At 44.4% G+C, this 24,629-nt stretch overlaps 1 protein-coding gene across 4 annotated transcripts in view; it reads left to right on the top strand.

Annotated features, from left to right (window-relative positions):
* The window catches only part of MTERF4 (mitochondrial transcription termination factor 4), a 221,688-nt gene that overhangs the window by 70,321 nt on the left and 126,738 nt on the right, over positions 1 to 24,629 (top strand). For 2 of the 4 annotated variants that reach the window (XM_078665785.1, XM_078665783.1), the window contains exon 2: positions 15,192 to 15,296. The exons of the other annotated variants lie outside the window; for them this stretch is intronic. Coding sequence is in view for 1 of the 2 variants with exons in the window: in XM_078665783.1 (XP_078521909.1) it covers positions 15,225 to 15,296 (72 nt within the window). In the remaining variant the exon portion in view is untranslated. The remainder of the gene's footprint in view (positions 1 to 15,191; positions 15,297 to 24,629) is intronic. 4 annotated transcript variants of the gene reach the window in all.

Here is a 24,629-nt window from a genome sequence, read left to right as displayed (position 1 = left end):
GTCTGGAGCAACCAGGTAAGCCCATGAACAAACACGGTGACCATTGCAGGACCCACAGGCCAACGGACCAAGGATCGCGAGGAGACCTCAAGCAAGTTTGCAAAGTACCAGCTGTGAGAAGTTGGCCTGGTATATGATGTTCACTATTCTAGTGAGCACCTTGCACCAGTCCAAACAACCCTTATGGTGATGGTTGTAAAGTCAACCTTATAGACCAGCTATCCTAGTGGTAGCATGGACAAAGCAGTCTTAGGCTAACACTTCAGAGAGCAAGTGAAGCCAATTGTTTTACCAATGATAACCCCTTGAATACCAGATGAAAGGGCACCACACAAGGTATATATAAAATATATATGTATTTATTTCTAACACAACCCCTCTGCAGTCTTTATGAGGTCAGAGTTCGAGATACAGCACAAGTAACTTAATAAGCATATGTGAAGTTGAACAAATACAATTCTGCTCTAGAGGCCTCGCGAACCATATACTAAAGAAGTGGTATAAGTACCACTGCAGGAATAGTGAATAGGCCTATGGCCTAGGAAATCGGTGGGGCTACACTGAATAACCACAGGTTAGGAAGCAGGAGTCCCACAGGATGCGTGTGCAGCGTCTAAACACACACGCGGGTTCTCATAGACTTAGAATGGGAACGTACAGTTTAGAAACTAGTTGATTTCGGACAGTCCAGGTGGACTTCGAGGAAACCCAGTTAAATTAGGACACTTGGATAGTAATTACCCACGGGAGCACCGGAGTACTCGAGTTACCTCACCCAGGGAAGCCGGGTGCATAGGTGCGAAGTTGTCGGGTTTCGTCGTCGATTCCTATGGAGATCTGCAAGAAGATGCTGCAGGCGACCAGGGGGATGATGTCCGGATGGATCCAAGGGCGGATCGGAGAAGCGAAGAACCTGAAAGCAGAGGGGACAGAGTCTGGGTCACTAGCCAGTGACCAGGGTGGATCCAGGCAGGAACCAGATAAAGTCGAGCTGCGATCAGGTGAAGAGGTGAAGCTTATCTCTGCAGCCACGTGGACCAGGAGGCGTCTGACGACCAGGAGCTGGATACGGACTGTCCCACGAAGGCTCTCGCTGTTGGCAGTGTCGGCTTCTGGATCGGAGTCAACAAACCTTGGCAAAGGCAACCCACGTAGGATATGAAGATCGGCTTCTGGTACAGACCAGCAAGGTCTGTGGAGCTTCACTTTTGCAGGAAAGCAGGAGCAAGCCCAGAGCAACCAGGCAAGCAGCGTTGTTTCAAAATGGAGTCTTCAAGATGGCCACTAGCCAACGGGCTAGCAATTGCGAAGACGCATCGAGGAGAAATACAAGAGCAGGCCCCACGCGGCACTCGTGGAGTGTGGAGGGCTGAGCTTCGGTGCACTTACTGCTCGGGGTCGGGGCTTCTCAAGTCCCAATGCACAACTTCGAGGACGCCTCAGAAGCTGCACAGTTTAGCAAAGAGCAAAACGTCCAGGTGTCCGGTCCCACGTCTCTTGTGTCCACCACGGGTCTCCGCTTTGCTGGAGGTGTGGGTCGGGGTCCGAGAAGTCTGGAAGCCCAGTCCTGTGAAGCAGGGTGGTCGGGATCCTTCAGGAGTGTCGACACAGCAAACCGGCAATTCACTAGTTGGTGCCTGTATGCACAGGGTGGTAACTCCTTGACCACAAGGGAGATTCTTCAGTCTTCTAGTTGCAGTAGAATGTCGAAGGTCCAGAGTTTTGTTTCAGAGTTTCAGTTCAGGATAATCTAAAGTCTCGAGACTCAGCTCCTAGCTTTATACGAATTAAAGGGGCTGGATTACCTGCTAGGTCCCTCCTATGGGTGGAACCAGGAAAGGGGGTGGTTACACCCTTTTTCCTTTGTCCAGTTTCGCGCCAGAGCTGTGGCTGGAGTGCCCCAGCAACTGGTTTGAACCAGACTATGCATGGAGCACCTTGTGTGCCCCAGGGAGTGTCTCATTCCTTTCAACCCACCCTGCCCCAATACACTATAGCCTGTCTGGGGAGGTGCTAGCACCTTCCAAGGCAGGAAACCTATTGTCCAGGCCATACCTTGCTGGAAGGGCTCCCAGTTGCAGGAGGTCAGACTGGTGTCTGTGGCAGCAGCATCCATTTTGTGATGCTGAGGCTCTGTTTAACTTTAACCGGGTAAAGCTACAACTACATGTCTTCTCCCTCTAGAAGGGTGGAATGCTACCCCCGTCACCAGAACTGGCGAGGGGGTAGTATTCCAAAGTGTATGACACCTTACACGACATTTTCGATAAAGCCAAACCAAAGTTAGCATTAATTATTGGTTACCTGACTGTCTAATGATATCATATTCTTACATGATTGCGATCCTATTATGCTACTCACTTACTACCTATTCTATATTGTACACACTAGTTTGTTGAATCACCCTCTTGATGTCCCTACCCCTTGTTCTCTGTAATTATAAGAAAGGGGTATAAGCCATCCCTATAGCCTAAGCTCTCCTTATCTCTATTGTAGTTGGATCAAAGACTTTGCACCGTCTTATATTACTGCTTACCTGATTGTTTATTGGTATTTTATCAGCACATGACTGCTATCCTATTATGCTATTGACTATTATACTGTACCCAATAATGTTTAGTCACCCTCCTGTTGCCCCCACCCCCTGTTTCTGTGAAGCGCTCTGATATCTGCAAAGATCTTGTTCGCGCTATATAAAACTTTGAATGAATAAATAAATAAATAACCGCGAGGATTATAATGCACTTAAGAGTATATGGTATCATAGAACAGCTATAGGGACATGGTTCCGAAAGCTGCAGATAGGCTCAGCTCATGCTAGAGCACCATCTCACATAAACCAAGCACTCTGCCTTCAGGATTGTTAAGGCCTGCCATAGGAGTGACTTATAGGTATATATGTGTCTATATATAATGATAGGTATAGAAATACTATACCTAAGCAAGGGGTGATCACACAACCTTGCCCCAGCTGAGTGATCAGCCAGTTGTCAGTTTGGATGGCCAGCCAGGGGTGGCATAATACATGCTGCAGCCCTTGGTAGGCCTTGGGTGCACCTATGCCCTGGGTACCTATGGTACACTATACAGGGGCTCATAAGGTGAACCAATATCCAATTAGTTATGTACCTAAAGTACATGGAGTCCACTTAACAGAGAGAGCAGATAGCCTGGGGCCCTGATTAGCAGGATCCCAGGCCAACTAAGTCAAAAAACAGCTAAACACTAGGCAAAAAGTTGGGGTAACCATATATTCACATATCCACCTTCCTACACCAGCCAACAGGACACTCGAGGAGTGGTGGCCAGAAATCTTCGGTGCAAATACTGCTCGGGTCAGGACTACACGGAGTCCAGTGCACAAGCTTGGGAATCGTCAACAAGCATATGCAATTGCAAAAGTAAGCAGTGCACAGGGGTTTGGGTTGCACGTTCCCCACGAGGGATACTGGTCTCAGAATCGCTGAGAGGGCAGATCGACCTCAGGAACCTTGGGGAACTCACCTCCTGTGTTGCTGAAATCTTCGGAGTCCTCAGGAGCTCTGGAGAAGCAAACCTATTAGATGCGTTATGGTGCCTGCTTTTGCAAGGGAGTAACTCCTTTACTCCCAGGGAGATTCTTCAATCATCCAGCGTCGTGCAGGCAGTCAAAGTACTTGGTTGCTTCTTAGCAGAATCTTGTCCAGGTAAAATCTAAAGTCCTGTAGTCAGGTAAACCACTTTATACCCATGGGAAGGAGTTGGAAAGATTCTGTTGACCCTCCTAGGGGAGGGTGGGACAGAGGGGTGACTACACCCATGTCCTTTGTCCAGTTTCACTCCAGAACAGGAGCTAATGGCTCCCAGAACTGCTTTGAGCTGGACTATGCACAGGACAGGGTCACTAAATGTGACCCCAGTGCAGACTTTCTGGCACTCTGAGTGCACCCACCTAGCCCCAATATACTAAACCTTGTCTGGGATGTGGTCACACCTCCCTGTGACAGGATGCCTATTGTCATGCCTTCCTTTGCTCGAGCTTGGCTCAGCAGAAGGAGAGCAGAATCGTGTCTGTGGCTGGCAGCATCCATTTTTGTGCTGCCCAGGTCGAGAAAGCTGGTACCAGTTAGACCGGTGACCCTCAAAAGTCCCTTTGGAATGGTGGAATCATACCTCCCACACCAGTTACTGGTGTAGAGGTATGATTGTGAAGTGTTTGACACCAAACACGACATGTTTCTGAGCAGATGTTTTAAAGTTGGTATTTACCGCAATGTTATAATGCACTTAAACATATGTGTCTGGCTGCATCACGGACAACCCCGGAGAATGGTCGCCGAAGGCTGAAGAGGGGCTCTGCTTATGCAGGGGCACCCTCTCACGTAAAACCCAGCACCCTGCCTTCAGGATTGATAAGGCCTGCCGTAGGGGTGACTGATAGGTATTTAAGTGTAGTGATTTAGATAGACACAGTGAACCTATATCTTAAGTAAGTGGTGCAAGCACCAGCTTACACAGTCTGCTGTAGCAGGCTTGTCGTGTCAATTTGAATGGCCTCTCATGGGTGGCATAATACATGCTTCAGACCACGGGAGGCCTCTGGGGTACCTATGCCCTGGGTTCATGGTGTACCATATACTAGCGACTGATAAGGGTACCCCAGTATCCAATCTGGAGTGCACCTAAAGTACATACTTAGCAATTTAAGGGAGAAAGCAGATTAGACTGGGGTCCTGAATATCAGGATCCCACCCAGACTAGTCCAAAAAGAGTGTGACATCATCAAAAAGTGGGGGTAACCATAAGAAGCAGTACTACTTTTCTATACAACCCCACACCAAGCAAGGACATTAAACTAACCTTGACCAGTTGAGTCTTCATGTTCTAAGTGGACATATATGGAGAGTCCGTCTGCATTGGCATGGTTACTCCCAGGTCTATTATCCACTGTATAGTCCATCCCTTGTAGGGGAATGGACCACCTCAAGAGTTTGGGGTTTTCACCCTTCATCTGTTTTAGCCATAAGATGGGCTTATGGTCTGTCTGCTGAACAATGAAGTGAGTGCCAAACAGATATGGCCTCAGCTTCTTCAGAGCCCAAACTCCACCAAAGGCTTCCCTCTCAATAGCTGACCAACGTTTCTCTCTGGGGGTCAGCCTTCTGCTAATGAAAGCTACTGGCTGATCCTGACCCTCGTCTTTTAATTGTGATAACACAGCCCATACCGCCAATTCAGATGCATCTGTTTGAACAATGAATTATTTGAAATAATCAGGACTTTACAGAATGGGAGCAGTGCACATGGCCTGCTTCAGGTCATCAAATGCCCTTTGACAGCTAACTGTCCACTGAAAGTAATTGGGCATTCTTTTGGAAGTTAAGTCATTCAAAAGGGTCACTATGGAGCCATAACCTTTGATAAACCTCCTGTAGTACCCAGTAAGGCCCATGAAAGCTCTGTCCAGAGGTGGTTGGAGCAACCCAATCCAGGATGGTTTGGATTTTGCTCTCCAATGGTTGAACCCGTCCTCCACCCACAAGGTGGCCTAGGTATAGAACCTTACTCTGCCCTATTTGGCACTTGATGGCCTTGGTAGTGAGGCCTGCCTTTTGCAGGGCCTTCAGAACATTTCTCAGGTGGACCAGATGATCCTCCCAGGTGGAGCTAAAAACAGCAATGTCCTCTAGATAAGCTGCACTATAGGCTTCCAGACCTGTGAGAACTTTATATTCACCAGCCTTTGAAATGTGGCAGGTGCATTCTTCAAGTCAAAAGGCATCACCACAAATTGGTAGTGCCCACTAGGGATTGACAATGCTGTTTTTGGTTTTGCATCCTCTGCTAATCTGATTTGCCAGTAACCATCTGTCAGGTCAAATGTACTTAAGGACTTGGCTGGCGCCAAAGTATCAGTTGGTTCATCTGCCCTTGGAATTGGATGAGCATCAGTCCTAGTGACTGCATTGAGTCCACTGTAGTTAACACAGAACCTCATCTCTTACCACCCTGGGTGTAAGGTTTTGGTACCAAGACTACTGGACTAGCCCAAGGGCTATCTGAGGGATCAATCACACCCAGTCCCAACATCTTCTGGACTTCAGTCCTGATATAGTCCCTGACATGATCAGGTTGCCTGTAAATCTTATTTGTAACAGGCAGACTGTCACCTGTGTTCACCTCATGTGTACACCAGGTAGTCTGACTTGGAGTCAGTGAAAACATGTGTCCGTACTGATTGTGGACTTCCCTACAATCAGCCTGTTGCTGTTCAGTGAGGTTACCTGCCAAGGCTACATAATCAACAGAACCATCATCAGGGTTCTGTGAGAGGAGATCAGGGAGTGATTCACTCTCTTCCTCCTGACCCTCATCAGTAGCCATGAGCAAGCCCATGTCTGCCCTGTCCACATATGGCTTGAGCCTGCTCAGATGGAGCACCCTATGGGGGCTCATGGGAGTTCCAAGGTCCACCAGGTAGGAAACCTCTCCCTTTTGCTCAAGAATGATATGTGGGCCACTTCACTTGTCTTGCAGAGCTACTGGGGACACAGGCTCCATCACCCTTACTTACTGTTCTGGCTGGTATACAGTCAAAACAGCCTTTTGGTCATACCAGGCCTTTTGCAATTCCTGGCTAGCCTCAAGGTTTTTGGATGCCTCCTTCATGTACTCAGCCATCTGGGAGCAGAGACTAAGTACACAGTCCATTATGTCCTGTTTAGGTGGTTTGGGAGTTAACTCCCATCCCTCCTTTACCAAACATAAGGGACCCCTAACTGGATGTCCCAACAGAAGTTCAAAAGGGCTGTAACCAACCCCCTTCTGAGGAACCTCTCTGTAGGCAAAATGAAGGCAGGGCAAAAGGATGTCCCATCTGTGCATAAGCTTTTCAGGGAGATCTTTTATCATGCCCTTGAGGGTTATTGTGTAATCTTTCAACTAACCCATTGCATTGTGGGTGATAGGTTGTGGTGAATTTGTAATTCACTCCACACTCCTTCCACATAGAATTCAGTTAACCAGACATAAAGTTTGCATCTCGGTCTGATACTACCTCCTTAGGGAAACCCACTCTGGAAAAAATTCCCAGGAGAGCTCTAGCCACAGCAGGAGCTGTGGTAGTCCTAAGGGGAATTGCCTCTGGATACCTAGTGGCATGGTCCACCACCACTAGTATAAATCTTTGCCCAGATGCAGTTGGAGGATCCATTGGAGCAACAATGTTAATCCCATCCCTTTCAAAGGGAATCCCCACCACAGGTAGTGCTATCGGGGGGCCTTTGGAGTACCACATGCCTTCGCTAAACAATAGGAGGAGTACACCCTGGAGGCACCTCAATGCCTCCGCCAAAGAGATAGATGTGCACAAAAATGACAAATTCGTCCTTTGTTAGAAGACCTCTCACTCACCAACCTAGTTGGTGACATGCTTCATCATCGGGGTCCCATCCGGATAGCCGAATGCCATTCGGGTGTGCTGCGACACCTTATTACAGTGGAGCGGGTTGTTTTCTTTTTTATGTGTAAGTGAATAGAACCGTGGTTAAAAGTTGACCAGTTTAAAACTCTCTATGAAAAGCCTCTTTATTCTGGAGTAACTGGGCAATATTAAAAATTCGTGGGATACCATGCCAGGTTAGGTTGGCCTGACGTATCAAAAGTGAAGTGAAGAATAAAAATGGTCACATGTTTCAACCTCATGAATAACTTTCAGGTTTTCGTCAGGACCAATGATGGTAAACCAGGGCGGTCTACACACGCTAAGGTGTCCCTACCCTTGGCTACTGTGAAACCCCACCTTGTACTCACAGTGATGGTGTGTGTTTCCTTTCCTGGATTCTAGAAAGGAAAAGCCTGTGAAGACAAAAGAACATTCGCAAAGCATAATCGATTAAATACAAAGCGTTTATCACGTGCTTCTCTCGTTCTACATCCAGTGCTCCGAAGAGTGAAGAAACATTAGATGTATCAAATGACTCTCAACCGGTCATTCCAGATGTGCTACTAAATGTCTGCAGCACCATAGGACTGAAACTCAACAGGGCTCGCATTCGCCCGTAATTTTATATTCCAACCCACGCAAACAGTGGTGTGTTGTGCACTCTCACAAAACCCGCCGTGGTGCACATATCAAGGTGTTACTCGCGTCATTGGTCAAACACACACTCACTGTTTCCATACCTTATATTGTGGGTGTCTACGCTCGTACTCTGCTAAGTGAGGGTGTGATTAAAAACATGTGAGCGAGCATATTAAAGAGGATATTTAGTAAGACACATGCAAGACAAAATCAGGTCTCGACAACAAAGGGCAAAGCGGGGGCGCGAGCGAGGCTTACTTGCGGCGCTAGAATAGCGTGCCTCATGGACGCAGGGGTCTGGAGGCTCGTTCCTACCACGATCTCAGTGTAAGAACGAGAGATGCTAGAACAAAGGGCATGGGGTGGGGGGGACAGACCCAGCGGTGGCCACCTGCTTCGAGTCTGAAAACTTACTGTGTGTGGAACCGGGAGCGGCTGTTACGCCTATTCCATGACCCGCATCGGTGCCCCGTGGAATCCTTTGGAAGGGTTGGCGTGTTGCTAAGTAGTGGACATTTCCGGGTAGCGGCGTGCGGGGCGTGGCTGCGTGGGTGCTCGCGATGACGTGCGCAATGTGGCGACGCTAGTGCCAAGTGCGTCAGGGGGCGTAATCGCCGAACGCGCTAGGTGATGGACATCTACCGTAACTAAGGACGCTGGAATCTAGAGCGTCTTGCTAGGAACGGAAGAAAGAACGCCCCGTAACTAGGGACGCAGGTGCCTAAAAAACAAAACAAAACACAGCCCCTCGGGGTCGCACAACCTCAATTACTGATCGGAATAAAAAGGCATGAAGCCAGGAGTAAGGCTGCTGTTCCTAAATAGTGAAAACCCACGACGGTGTAAAAGAAAAGTCACAGAAGGAAAGACCAGTGTCCTAAGTACCTAGCCGAACTAGAAGGTGGCGCTTACCTAAATACAGGTGGCCATAGATTGAAATTCCCTGACTTGGGGGAAAGATGATAATGAAATGGCAAAGTGAGAACAGTGACCCCTCCACCAGGACCTACATTCAGGGTGACAAACATCCACAGGATGTTGGGGGATTTATCAGACATTGCCACTAGACACCTGCAGTGTTTGGTAACATATCAGATTCAGGAGACTGAGGGACAGGGAAAAGGTCTATTTTGGAAGAACAGAGTTCCACAGAATATTATCGGTTAGTCCATTTTTGTGCGTAGAGAGCATGTATATCCAACTTTGTTCTTTCTCGAATAGGCGTTGTTGTAGTCTCTCCTGTTTTTATTTGCTCTATGACAGTCCACCTCATGTCATTAGGTGTGTGGTTCATCAAGAGAAAATGTTCGGTGAGTTTAGTCATAGATTTTTTTTACACCTGATTGTACTGCTGTGTTCACAGATTCTTTGTTTAATTTTTCTACTGGTCATCTCCACGTATTGGAGATTGCATGGGCACACAATCCTGTAGACAACATTAGTACTGTTACAATTGGTGTGCGCTTGTAAAGTCCACACTTTCCCAGGTTCTAGTGCCAGTGTCTTCGTGTTCTCTGTAAGGTGACAGACACTGCAATTGCCACACTTATAATGTTGTGTGATGTCTGGTAAGCCCCAAGCATTTAGGACAGTTGCTTATTTTTCTTGGGAGGTTTCTTTTGGGCGTGTATTCACAACAGCGTCTTTTATGCTTCTGGCTTTCCTGAAGGAAAAAGTTGTTTCTCCCACTTCAGATTTCCTGTATTCAGAATAGTCTACTGCTTGTTGATAGACTTAATGACCAGATTTGATGCCGTACTGTATGTGGTTATGCAGGTCAAAGGTATTTCATCCTCAGATCTTATTTTGTTCTCCAAAAGTGCCGCTCTGGGTTGATTGCGTTCTCTTTTTTGGTATTTTGTGAGGATTCTTTCTGGGTATCCTCTCTCCATCAATTTGTTCGTAAGATCTATTGCCTGCTTGCGGTAGTCGGTGATCTTACTACAGTTACGGCGTATCCTTAGGTACAGTCCATAGGGCAGATTTTCTTTCAAAGGTCGGGGATGGAAACTTTCATATCTTAGTAAATTGTTCTTGGCCGTTGGTTTGTAATGGGTTCTTGTTTCCAGGCGCCCATTTTCCTTGGTGATCACAACATCCAGAAAGATCGTGGTGTCGTGATCTTTGATGTGGGTGAACTTCAAGTTCTGATCACGTGTTGACCCTCTGGAAAAATGCAGAGAGAGTGTTTTCTGGTCCTTGCCAAATGGCAAGGACATCAGCGACGTATCTTTTCCAGAAGATGATGTGGGGTAAAAATGGGTTCTGTTAGTTCAGTATGTATTTTTTCTCAAAATCGAAAACGTACAGTCCTGCCACGCTTGGGGCAAAAGTACTTCCCATTGAAGGGCCCTCTGTTTGGAGGTAGAGCGCTCCCTCAAATTCAAAAAAGTTCCTCTTCAAAGCCAGTCTGGCGCATTCCAGAATGAAGTTCTTAGGTTTCCGAAATATCCATTCAGTCTCATCCAAAGCTCTCTTGAGTACTTCCAGAGTATAACACAATAACATCAATACACATCACAGAAAGTCTATTTCATCCATGTGCTGTAAGCACGCACAGACACGATTTCTTTGTCCAAAGGAATCACGTAGTGTAGCCAAAATCCAAATTTTATTTCTTTTAAAACACGGTTTATACGACGCGCGTTTCGCCCCCTATGGGCTTTCTCAAGGCTGCAAGTCATACATAAAACAATAAATTACACTCTATATTACCAACATTTTGTTATTAAATACATATTAATTTATGATTAAATCATCCATCTAAATAGATGTTGAAATCTCATAAAATCCTATATGAATCCATATGTGACACAACCACCAATGATTTCTTCATCACCATCCTCATGCTTATTATCAATCCTCATGAATTACAGCGAATATTAGTGCTGCCACACATGAGGCACGGTAGTGCAAAAAGAACAGCCACCATGTGAATCACCAATACATGTGCCATTCAGTTAGCCTGGTTCCACTGATATGTACCCAATGCCATCACAATAGAGACACCCAAAACACACAAAAGAGAACACACACCAGTATGATCCATGAATATATAAAAAAAAACACAACACCACATCTCATATATACGTGCTCAGTATCAAACCCTGTGTGCTCCCAGGCACATCTACACCAAGGGCAACAAGGAAGCCTTCAAAAAAGATATGAACCAAAAAGAACGAGGAGGGGCAACAAAAGAACAGGAGCAAAATGAAAAGTTGGGGGTCACAACAAGGTCGGGGACTCGCAACCAAAAGATGTAAAAGAGAATCCGACTATGGATATGTGTGATAAGATCAACATTGTCAATCTTTCTGATCATGTGTTATCAAATGTTGAAATTAAAATACTAAGCAAAGGACTTGGTTTTTGTCCCAGTGCTATACCAGATTTTGCTCTATTTCATATCAGTTGTTTTAAATTTACCAGAAATCCAAAACTATTTAAATACTTTCAAGACAAGCCACAGAGTATGGATAGAGCTGTACGAATGAATATTAATAACTACAACCCTTCTATCAAGGACATTAAAGATGTACATTTGATGTTGAGCCTGGATGATGGAGAGGAGGTACCTAGCTTGGAGTCGGTAGCTGTGGATTTAGAGCTTAGTACTCACACAGATATAAACAGTGGATTTAGAGTAAAATCAAGATTTACACCACAGCTTTCAGGAGTGAACAATATTGATAGATTCCAACACAATGTTATGTTGGATCTATACAAATTGGAAGACAAATATCACACGAACCAGAGGTTGAAGAGGCAAAACATTACTATGGCAGAACGCAAGGCAGTGATGAGTCTCAGGGCTATGGACTCCCTTGTCATCCGAGAGGCTGACAAGGGAGGCCATCATGATTATGTTGCAGAGATTAATAGACAACTTGGTGATACGAACACTTATGCTAAGTTGAGTGGCAACCCGATTAATGATACCAAAGAAATTATATTGAACCATCTTAAAACTTGGCAAGAACAATGTCTAATTTCAGACATGGAGATGAAATACTTATTCAATAACTTACCAACATACCCTTGCATTTACTGTTTACCTAAAGTGCACAAAGGTGATCAATTTCCTCCGGGGAGACCAATGGTAGCTGGTATTGGGTCCCCAACAGAAAAGATCTCGGAATACATTGATCTATTTCTCCAGCCTATGGTCATCAATCTGCCCTCATTTATACAGGACACGGGTGATGTCCTCAATAAAATTGGGGCCGTGGAATGGGTACCTGGTCACTACTTGGTCACAATGGATGTATGCTCGTTATATACGAGCATACCCTATGAAATGGGCCTAAAGGCAGTACATCACTTCCTAGATACAAGACCAATAGAAACCTACGAACATTCGATAATGTTAATGGCCATGACTGAACTGGTGCTTAAAAACAATATTTTCTTGCACAATGGAGATTGGTGTCGCCAGATAAGGGGTGTGGCCATGGGGGCGAAATTTTCGCCCTCATTGGCCAACCTATATATGGGATACTTTGAGCTGATACACATATGGCGTAAGGGACCAGTTCACTTACTAAATAACATCTTGTATCTAGGTAGATACATAGATGATATGTTAATGTTTTGGTCAGGATCTTAAGAAGAACTAGATCAGTTCTTTGAGCATCTGAACACTAATCCATTCAATCTAAGCTTTACAAAAGAGCAGAGCCTGTCCAGCGTTAACGTCTTGGATATCACGATCGTGATGAAGAATGAAAAATTGCTATCAGTACCATACAGAAAAGCAACTGTATGCAATGCTGTATTGCATGCGGATAGCGCTCATCCCATCTCACAAATTAAGGCTATTCCTTACGGGGAGATGATACGAACCAAAAGAAATTGTAGTGATGAGAGTAGATTGAAAGATGAACTATTATTGGTTGAAAAGAGATTCTTAGCCAGGGGCTACAAGAAGGACATGGTTTCCAAGGCCCGAAAGCTGATTGAAAAGAAAAATAGGACTTCTCTACTCAAACGAAAAAAGAAGAAAACCAGTATGAATACCAACAAAATACGATTCATTACACCGTACAGTTCAGCTAGTACAGATCTGTATAGGATACTGAATAAGCACTGGCACCTCTTAATCGAGGATACCAGTCTTCATGCTAAGATAGGTACAAATCCCTCAATCACCTTCAGTAAAGGGAAGACACTAAGACTAGAACTATGTCCCAGTTACATCCCTCCAAAAAGATCAAACACGTGGCTACCAACAGCACCCAAGGGGTTCTATAAATGCGGAGGATGTAGCATTTGCTGTTTTGCGATGAATAAAACCATGAAATTCCAGTACAACAGCTTGAAAATACACAATATAAATCATTTCATTAACTGTAATACCACCTATACGGTTTACTGCCTTAAATGTATTTGTAACCAAATTTACATAGGCAGCACAATACGGCCCCTGAAGGAAAGAATACAAGAACATATACGAAATAACGACAGGGTCCTTAAGCTGCGCCAAATGGAGAGTAAATGGATTATTACACTGCGGGCGGTTGAATTGGGCGCAAACATTGATAAGGAGATTTTTTAATTCCTTTAAGGAATAATGTCACAAGAGGATCGTGGGGAGAAACATAAGGGCAGATTTCTATCCAAATGAACCTATTGGATATCACTACAGAATGAGGCAATTCATCAGATAGCTAACGAGAATGAGATGGCAAGGATAACGGCAGTCAAACAGCTTGTGAAAGATTTAAAACGCTAGGGTACAGCGGAAGGGAGAATGCAAAAATCCCATATATAAGGAAAAAATATTGGAAATGTACATGTATACGTACGTCATCATATAAAGGGTCAAAGGATAAAAAGCAATATTCATTATGGTATAACATTGGATATACTATGCATAGATAATGATATATGGATATAATAGTATATCTGAAAAAGAAGCATTTTAGCAGTTTTAAAAATGGTGCTTTACTATATATAATGATTATGCAGAAAGATGCACTTGAATTACATGCTTTTTTATGTAGGATGGGGTCAAGTGAAATATAGATGGAAAATGTGTAACTTATGGATATATGTTGTCAACCTTGTCACTTTCGGTATGGTGCATGTTGGGTAGATGGGACAGCCACCGGATGTGTGTGCCGATGTATTGTGCCATGCTCGAGCTGCCTATGAGATAGAATATAAAACTAATATATCATTACAATTTATATCAGCAATATGGATAAGGAATGTTACTCATGTATGATATTTATTCTGGGCGTCTGTGAAAATAGAAAATAAAACTAATATATCATTACAATTTATATCAGCAATATGGATAAGGAATGTTACTCATGTATAATATTTATTCTGGGCGGCTGTGAAAATTCACGGGACTGCAAACTGAATAGGTAATGATGTACTGTACACGCACTCTTAAGATGGCCGCGGTGTTTCCTATCCTTTTTACATCGGGTATGAGATGAGTCCTTCATGCTCCACTATAGGAAGTAATCGTTAATAAATATGGTTGACGAGGAGGGCCAAGATGGAACCTGGTCGTGGTGTTACTTCGGTCAGAGACATACTTTGGATTATATGGTGAGAGACTATAGCGGCGGCATAAGTGCAGTTTGTGTGATAAGGTAATACATATAGGCGCTACTCTGAAAAAGTATAGTGCGCATATGAGTAGAAACGCCTTTTCGTTGGCGTACATATGAGCAGAAAGGGTTTTTTTAAGTACAGACCTCGAAGACTATATTGAGTTGCATAGTTCGTATCGAGAGAAATGTTTGTAAACAAGGAGTGGCGCGTCTTGTTATGAAGTGAAAGTTAATGAGTATGTTCAAAGGAGGTGAAACACCAACCCCGGGTGTTTTCCTATAACAAATTGTTATGAAATACAAAGTGGGGAAGCACATTGTAGATACAGAGGGACTACATATAGGAACATGGGATTAAGAGTTGCACATAATGACAGCATGTGATTGGATACACATACATTGTTGGGAACCCACAGCAAGGAAGTAGGCATGTGAGGATGTGAGAAATACCTAACACAGAGCGCACAATGTAATCTAGGATGAACTGGGCGTATAGGGGGCTCTCGGGAGATATTTTATATATGATTTTTCGGGCTGACAGATTGACTCTGTTTTTATCACAGCTGGAACTTATCATGGCTCCACATTGACAACAAATGAGGACAACCGCAACCTCTGATAGTGTGCTACTAGAATTGGACTATATATTGGGCGGACGTTTCTTTAAGGTAAGATCCTGTGACATGGGTCAAGACTGACAATCTGTACAGGTTTTGGAGATACAATGAATGTAATCAAAGGAAAATTGCCCATATATCATAACAGTGCTATCTGTTCCTATAGGGAGTGTGAACTACACAAGTATCGGGAGATAGAGTACTGTACAAATCAGAGTTTTGGTGAGCTCCCCCTTGCTTTGCCTTCTTGGTGTAGATGTGCCTGGGAGCACACAGGGTTTGATACTGAGCACGTATATATGAGATGTGGTGTTGTGTTTTTTTTATATATTCATGGATCATACTGGTGTGTTTTCTCTTTTGTGTGTTTTGGGTGTCTCTATTGTGACGGCATTGGGTACATATCAGTGGAACCAGGCTACCTGCATGGCACGTGTATTGGTGATCTCACATGGTGGCTGTTCTTTTTGCACTACCGTGCCTCATGTGTGGCAGCACTAAGATTGGCTGTAATTCGTGAGGATTGATAACGAGCATGAGGATGGTGATGAAGAAATCATTGGTAGTTGTGTCTCGTATGGTTTCATATAGGATTTTATGAGGAGATTTCAACATCTATTTAGATAGATGGATTAATCATAAATTAATATGTATTTAATAACAATATTTTGGTAATATAGAGTGTAATTTATTGTTTTATGTATGACTTGCAGCCTTGAGAAAGCCTATAGGGGGCGAAACGCGTGTCGGCTGTGAAGAAACGTGTTTTAAAAGAAATAAAATTTGGATTTTGGCTACACTGCATGATTCCTTTGGACAAAGAATTCGTGTCTGTGCGTGCTTACAGCACATGGATGAAAGACTTTCTGTGATGTGTATTGATGTTATTGTGTTGTACATGGATTTGACAATCTGCAACACTTTTGTGGGGTGGTTTGTACATGATTAATGCTTAAGGAGGAAAAGCATTCTACATCAAGTTTGCACTCAAAAAACAATATATACTCATAATTACTTTCCTGGCTCACAAAGAGACAAGTGTTGATGTGCAGATCGAATGTAGCAAATCCCTCCTTCTTTTGTAAATATACTTCCAGAGTATCATCCTGGGGAATATTGGTGTAAACGCTTTCAATATCAAAGCTCACCAATATTGTAGTCTCATTGACTTCAATGTGGTCCAGAAGTTGTAATAGACTCTTGGTATCTTGTAGATATGTTGTGGAGTTTTGTACAAGGGTTTTAAAGAATACGTCGCAAAAGCGTGACCGAGGTTCTAACAAGGAACCTATCCCAGAAACTATGGGTCTTCCTGGAGGGGGGAGCTTATTTTTATGCATTTTTGGCAAAGTGTAGAAATAAGGGATTTTTCCTTCACTGTTGCCTCCTGTTTTGAAATGTACCCCATTGTTTCCGCATGATCAACCAGGGACCTTATCTCCTGCTTAAGATCCAGGGTGGGATTGGTTGTAAGTATCTGATAGTTCCTCTCATCCAACAATAGTCTGAGGCATTCTCTCTGATAAGCTTCTTTGTCTTGGACAACCACCCCACCCCCTTTTTTCCACTTGTTTTATGACAATGTTTTCACATCTTCGTAAACTCTCTAGAGCAGCGTTCTCCTCTTTGCTCGTGTTTAGGAAGGGCCGTTTAGGTTCTAGATTTTCAATGTCATTGAAGACGGCCTGTTCAAAGGCTGCCACTTCCACTGGAACGGTGTGTGGTTGTGGTGTGAAGTTGGACTTCTGCCGAAGCCCTGTCTCATTAGGATCTTCATTAGGTGGACTTTCACCTTGTTTTTCGAAGAAAGCTTTGAGTCTTAATTTTCGGAAGAAGCTTGATAGTTCGCAATGGATGTTGGAACTTATCTAGCCTAGCGGTGGGAACAAAACCTAGTCCTTTGTTGAGGACTTTCTCTTCGGTCGCAGTCAGCGGTCTAGTTGCGAGATTTGTTACTAGGCCCTGCTGTTGCTTGTCCCTACCTGGCCGTGTCTTGCTCCGTGTATTGCTGCCCACTAGATCTTCCTCTTCCCAGTGCACCTGATTTGCACCTTTCCTTCTGCCTCTTCCCCTTCTGTCCCTGCCTAGAAAAGGCGGTCTATATGAATTCGGGGGGAACAGTGGTTGGGGGAAGGGTGTTTGCCAACCATATATTGGATATTGTTGTGGCTGATTGTAAGAGCCCTGGAAGCCTGGCATCATTTGTGTGTTGAAAGTGGGCCAGTTACTTTGGGTCCTATTTCTTCCTCTTGGTTTCTGTCTGTTGCTTCCTGTGCTTGAGTTACTGCTGGCTGTAGTCATTGCTTGAGGCATCAGAATCCTGGTCTGCTCTATTGGGGGGTGTAAACTCAGGGTCCGAGTATGGCTATGTCTTAACGTACGAAAAGCGTTTCAAATCCTTTTGGCTGGCTTGGCAAGTGATACAGGAGTGACAAAACTCCTTTGTGTCTTTTGACATGTGAGGCCAGTGAAAGTGAGGGACAAGCCTGTCCCAGATCTTACTTTGGCCTAAATGTCCTGCTAATGGGATGTCATGTGCCAGTGTTACTAGGAAGCCTCTAAACTTCAGAGGTATTACCAACCTCCTGGTAGCACCAGGCTTGGGGTCTATACCCTCTGAATACAGAAGTCCATCATCCCAGTAGATCCTGTGGGACCCATTGGCACTACCAGCAGCCTCCGCAGCAGCTTGCTGTCTGAGAGGTTCAAGAAAGGGGCAGCTCAGCTGCTCCTGGCTGAGATCTGCCCTGGAAGGGCCCCCTGTCCCCAAGAACTCAACCTGGTTAGGGTCAAGTTCCTCTGAGACAGTTCATTCACAGGGACTGAGATCATCTCCCTCAAGAGACTGATCCTCACTCTGAGGCAAGGGGGAAGACACTGCCTTAGCCCATATGCTCCTTCTCTTGGAAGGCACCTGGTCCATCTTTTCAGGATCCAGGGACTGTTCCGTGGAAGACATTTTTGCCTGTGACCTAGCCATGGCAAACATCTACAGGGATGCCCAGCATGTCTACATGTGTCCTGAGTTCCACTGAAGTTTCCAAATCATTGCCCAATTAGCAGTCTACATGGAAGTCTAAGCTAACCACAACTTTCTTAGGGCCAGTTACCCCACACCAGGTGAAATTCACAACTGCCAAGGAATGGTCTGTCCTAACATTTCTTGCATTGGTCACTTGGTACATCTCACCAAGTATGGTCTGTTCCAGGTCCACAAGGTCTTTTGTCACCGTTGTGACACTTGCACCTGTGTCCCTGTATGCCATGGCCTCCTTACTATTGATCAAAGGCTATAGTCTGTACTTGCCCAGATTACTGGGACTGACAAATAAGGAGGCAATATCCATGCCTCCATCACAGACCAAAACAGCCTGAGTTGGAATTCTGACTAGGCCAGAATCCATCTCTGATCCCAAGGTTAACCCTACTATATCCTTATTCTGTACACCACCACTGGGAACTGAGCTAGGGGGCACAGTTGCCTTGGGGGCATTGGTGGCTGGAGTAGATAACTTGGCCCTTGGACAACTGGCATCTTTTGTCCAATGTGTCTTCTCTCTACAGATATGACACCAAGGTTTATTTTTGCCTTTTCCTTTGTTAGACTATGACTCTCCCTCCCCCGCCCCCCCCCCCGATGCAGGCTTTTGGGGCCCTTGTGAAGACTTCTGGTCTTTACCCTTCTCCCCACCCTTATCTGAGGTTTTAGCATCTTGCTTCTTTTGGTCACCACCGCGATTCTGAGTTTTCTGCTTTACCCTGGTTCTGACCCATTTGTCTGCCTTCTTTCCCAACTCTTGGGGAGAGGTCCGATCAGAACCAACCAAGTACTGATGCAACAACTGATTTTGGCAACTATTAAGGATCTGCTCCCTCATAATTAATTTGTGCAATCCTTTAAAGCCATACACCTTACTGCCAAGTAACCAGCCTTCCAGAGCCTTAGTAGCACAATCTACAAAGTCAACCCAGTCCTGCGTCTGGTTCTTCTGGGTTTCTCTGAACTTAATCCTGTACTGTTCAGTGGTTAAGCCAAACCCATCAATGGGAGCACTCTTCAGGACTGAATAATTGTCAGCATCCTCCTCTCTAACAGTGAGGAGTGTGAAAAGTTGGCCTGGCATATGCTGTCCACTAGTTATAGTGGGCACCTTGCACCAGTCCAATCAACCCTTATTGATGATAGGTTCAAGACAACCTTTATTGAAAGCTATCCTAGTGGTAGCTATGGAGAGCAGCCTTCACGCTAAGTCTTGAAGGAGTGTAAAGCACTTGGTTTACCAGATTCTAACCTCTTGAATGTCTAAATGAAAGGAGAACGATATATATATATATCTATATATATATCTATATATATATATATATATATATCTATATATATATATCGGAAGAGGTTCCCAATCCTAGTTTTTAGGAAACACAAAAGACTCGCACTCCAGGGTCCGTGTGTAAGTCGTTTATTGGCGACGCGTTTCGACCTAGCGGTCTTTTTCGATAGCCAACCAAGCAAACAATACAATCACCATTTTAAAGTGCCCCAGGGGATTAGTGAACATAGACATAGGACCACATCCCAAAGTTCGAACTACAGGGCCTGTGTGGACTACAAATTATATGGAAGAAAGACTCATTGGTGTCACCATTACATGATGTCGTTTTTATAACAAGGGGAAAATTAAATATATTTCATGTAAACATATTTGCATAGTCTCTATTAATTGTGTATTACTGGATTGCATTTTACATTTTGTTATAGTTATAATTAACCAGTTTTATCAGATTAATTAAATGAGAGAAAATAAACAAATCAAATTGAATTAGTTAAACTAAATTTAAACTGAACTAAACATATTGGCCCAGTGGCCAATCGCACATTTCAACATGTTAGACTTGATTCACCTAAAATTTACACATCCATATCTAGTCAAATTAGTCACACAGTTTTAGGCCAAGTGGCCTTATTGCATTGTTAGACCCTTTCGCATTTTAAGTGAACATGGCCAGGAGAGACACATGCCCATACCTTGCCAAGTGGCCTATATCAGGTCAGGGCATTCTCCATAACTGTACCTGTTCATCAGAATGAGAGGGAGTTTAAATCAGGGAGTTGTCTCATCCTACCAGATGACGTCACCAAATTTAATCAATTAAATTGGGAGGTCGGGCTATGTCAGGGGGGGGAGTGAGGGATAGCTAGGGGGTGTGTGGAGTGAGGCCCATCCTCATATAAGGATTAAATTGGACCTAAAAAATCCATAAAAAATAAGTATATTAGTGCTAAAATACGTCTTTTAGCACTGTGATTGGTGCAAGGTGTGAACCCTATACTGACTATGGGCGGCCTCCTCGGAACTGCACCATGTGGTACAGTTATGGGTGTGATTGTGTGGTTAAAAATTGGTAGAAATATGGTGTGTGCTCCAAGGGAAAGAATAAACCGTACCGCAAGTGAGATGGTGACATATTTTTCAAAAAGTGCAAACTATCTTGCGTGCATGAGCACGTGTGGACTGCCGAAGTCAAAGTCTATGCTAGTTTGTGAAGCTCATAACCCAGCAGCTATCATCGGAGAGAGCCCTCTCCAATGGGATAGTGCGTGTTGAAGGTAGCATACACAATAGCTGGATAGAGAGGTAGCGAGAGATCCACGTGCCGAAATAATATACAGTCATTGAGGGCCTAACAATAAGGTCTTCAGCCAATGTGCACGTGTAACTCCTCATCCTCGTTCATACCAAAGGGGTTCCTTGAATCAAGATGGATGATGTACTCTGATTCAAGTATGCGTAGCTGCTTGAGTCTGTTGCCCCCTCTTGGATTCGCAGGAATTCTGTCAATACCAAAGAAAGACAATTGGTTAACATTGCTATTATGAAAACGTAACCAGTGGCGTGCAGTGGCATAATTCATGTCAACATTTTTGATGGCCCTCATGTGCTTCAATATGCGTTTCTTAATTGGAAAGATAGTGCTACCAACATAGAACTTTGCACAGGGGCAGACAATCACGTACACACAAAAGTCAGTGTTACAATTCATAAACTTTCCAATTTGTTCGTTTTTACCAGTAGGGAGAGAGTACATTTTAACATTTTTGCTATTGGCACAGGCTTTGCACTTTCCACATTTGTAGAATCCCTTTTGTTCTTTTAGCCAATCTTTTGTTTTTTTGGGGGTCTTAAAGTAACTCTTCACCAGCATGTCTTTCAATGAGCAAGCCTTCCTGAATGTTATCTGGGGTTGTTTATTGATTGTTTTGCCAATCACCGGTTCGCTCCTGACAATGTGCCAATGCCTCTTCAGGATCTCACGTACACTACCCGCCTCTACATTGTAGGATGTTATCAGCCTGACATTATTGGATTCCTGGCTCTCTGCAGTTCTGGGTCCCTTTTTAGTCAAGAGTGTCTTCCTATCTCTGGCTCTCGCTTTTTCTCTTGCTGCTGAAAGTACCTGGTTAGAGTAACCCCTGGCCCTGAATCTTTGTCTCATAGAGGCTTGTTCCATCTCATACCTGGTTTCAGAGCTACTGTTCCGTTTTGCCCTCAAGAATTCCCCATACGGGATACTCTCTTTGAGACTGTTGGGATGGTGACTTTTGGCATGCAGAATGCTATTGCCTGAGGTCGGTTTTCTGAACAGGCTAGTCTGTATGGCCCCTTCCTCAATTCTAACTTTTATATCAAGGAAGTCCATTTCCGTTTGATCTGCCTTGCTGGTAAATTTCAGATTTACATCATTGCAGTTCAGGGAGGTGAGGAATTTATTCAGACCTCTTTTAGAACCCTCCCAAATCAGAAAAATATCGTCAATGAATCTCGTATAGAAGGCAATATGACTGGTGTGATTGACATTTGCATCTGACCATAGTACTTGTTCCTCCCACCACCCCATCAGCATACAAGCAAAGCTAGGAGCAAAGCAACTCCCCATAGCCGTGCCCACCTCCTGTTTGTACCATAGATCGTCAAACAAAAAGAAATTGTTTAGTAAACAGAACTCCAACATTTCGAGTAACATTTCTGTTTGATGAAGAAAAAAGACAGATCTGTCCCTTAGAAAGTGTTTGCATTCCATCAAGCCATCAGCATGCCTGATACAAGTATACAATGATACCACGTCAATAGTAACTAGCCAATGACTGTCCTCCCACCTGATACCATCAATCTTTGTAATGAAGTCTGTACTGTCCCTACAATAGGACGGGAGGTTAAGGACATAGGGAAAGAGAAATGTATCTAAGAAAATGGATGCATTCTCTAGGAGACTGCCATTGGCTGAAACAATAGGCCTGCCAGGGGGATTTTCTTGGTCCTTATGCACCTTAGGCAGCATGTAGAAACAGGGCGACACTGGCTCTTTAACACATAGGAATCTAAATTCTGACTCTGCGATCAGATTCTTCTCCCTCCAAGCCTTCAGTTTCTCATGGAAAATGGTAATGCTAGTAACATATTCCTCCCTGTTTGCTCTCCTATAGTTTCCTGACAGTTCAAGTTGTTTCTTGGCCTCCTGTTTGTACAAGTTCACATCCCATAGTACAACGTTCCCTCCTTTGTCAGATGGTTTGATAACACAACAAGGATCCTTGTTAAGTGTGCCTAGGGCTTCCCTTTGCTCAGGTGTGAGATTGTGTGCATGTTTATTTTTACAGTTGACCCAGAGAGATAATAGGTCCCTGACAACAATATCGTGAAATGTCTCTAGGTGGTCGTGGGGAGTGATGGGGTTAAAGGTGGATTTGGGTCTGTGGTTGGTTACATTGCGCCCTCCCAAGGTCAAACCCATCCTACCTAATACATCAGAGTCACTCAAACCATTAATATCCTCGCCACACAGTTCCATAGCACATGCTAGACTTTCCACATCCTGTATACTTAAAACATTTGACACCTGTGTGCTCCAATCTGGCTCATTGCTTCTCTGTTCTAGTGCTCGTTTTTTCTTTAGCATAAACATTTTCATTAGTTTAAGTTTGCGTACAAATAGGAAGATATCTATTCTGGTACGACTATAGTCAAAATTGGCCGTCGGGCAAAAGGTCAGGCCCAGCTCCAATACCGACCTCTCAGCCAAAGTTAGAGTGTGTGCTGAAATGTTTATAATAGTCAAATTGGGCTCACCCATCATTGTTGGTTGGTCTGTCGTGTTGTCTTCCCATGCAACATTGCACCTCTTGTGTTTCTTGCCACCCCTCCTTGTGATTTTCCTCTTGCGCTTCCGCCTCTTCCGTATTGCTGCTCCGGTGGTCTCGCCCTTAGTGTCATGGCTGATTGTAAAAAATCATATTCCTCTAGTGGTTTGAAAGAAAGTAGATTTCTCCCGCTGGCATCCATCAATTCCTCCACATCTGAATAATTCTCTGAGCCTGACTCTGAAACGGTAACGTTGCGCTGTTGTGCATTCGCTCCAAATTGTTTGAATTGTCTTATGGCTCCATCATACTTTTTGCCAAAAGTTAGGATTCGCCCACTGGCATAATCCTGCTTGTCCCTTAGAAATTTGCTTTTCATTTTCTGCTTAATTTCCTTTCATATTTGACAAGCCTTTTTTCCATTAATTCCATTGCTTTGATTATTTCATCTCGGGCGTCATGTTTATCCAATTCTTCCTTCAATTTGGCAAGGTCCTTAATAACTTGTTCCAGTTCTATGGCAGCGTATTTTGCAAGTAAGCCCAGCATATTCTTGCATGTTCCTGCCATTAGTTCAGACCAATCTGCTATTAATTTGGGGTGGGGGTTTTAGTAGGTTGGAGTGATCATGAGTCTGAGCCCTCTTGGGACCCTACCTACTTCAATATAGTTCTCCAATGAAGTCACCTCCCACCAGCGGTTAATTTCTTTCTTTAAGAGTTTCTCATACCGGAATAGCATTTGCTTCAGTGTTTTATCAGGTGGTGCAGTTGCCCCTTCATCTGTACTCACTGTTGTGCCTTCACTCTCACAGAATAATGACTTCGCCTCATCCATCCTGCATGCTCGGCGGTTCTGAGTTGTGGTACCTTCCGTCACCGTGGTTGATTTGGTGACTGTCGGTGTTGTAGCGGCAGCCGCCGCCGCCGTTTGTTTACCCCTCGTCATGCTGTCACCGTTCGTTGCGGTCCCTAGCTTGCACCACGTTTGTTGTGAACACGGAAGTAGTCCCTGCCGCACTTGCCTTGAAATCGGTGTCTCTGCCGGTTAATCCTTGATTGTGAAACGCTGCCTCTCGGCTTCCCTCGCCGCGTGTGTCCAAAAACGGCAGGCGCCCGACGCGGTAACACGCACCTTACGGAGCGCGTCTCCACAGTCAGCACCCGCCGAAATTTTTCTCAGCGGCAAGTTGGGTTTAGCGTCAATTGGATTCGGCGGTCGGAGCAGGACCTGACAGACGCCGGTTCGTT

This window comes from Lissotriton helveticus, chromosome 11, assembly GCF_964261635.1.
Source record: "Lissotriton helveticus chromosome 11, aLisHel1.1, whole genome shotgun sequence".
Classification (NCBI taxonomy): Eukaryota; Metazoa; Chordata; class Amphibia; order Caudata; family Salamandridae; genus Lissotriton; species Lissotriton helveticus.
The sequence above is the reverse complement of the archived record's forward strand: the minus strand, read 5'-3'. Positions and strand labels throughout refer to the sequence as shown.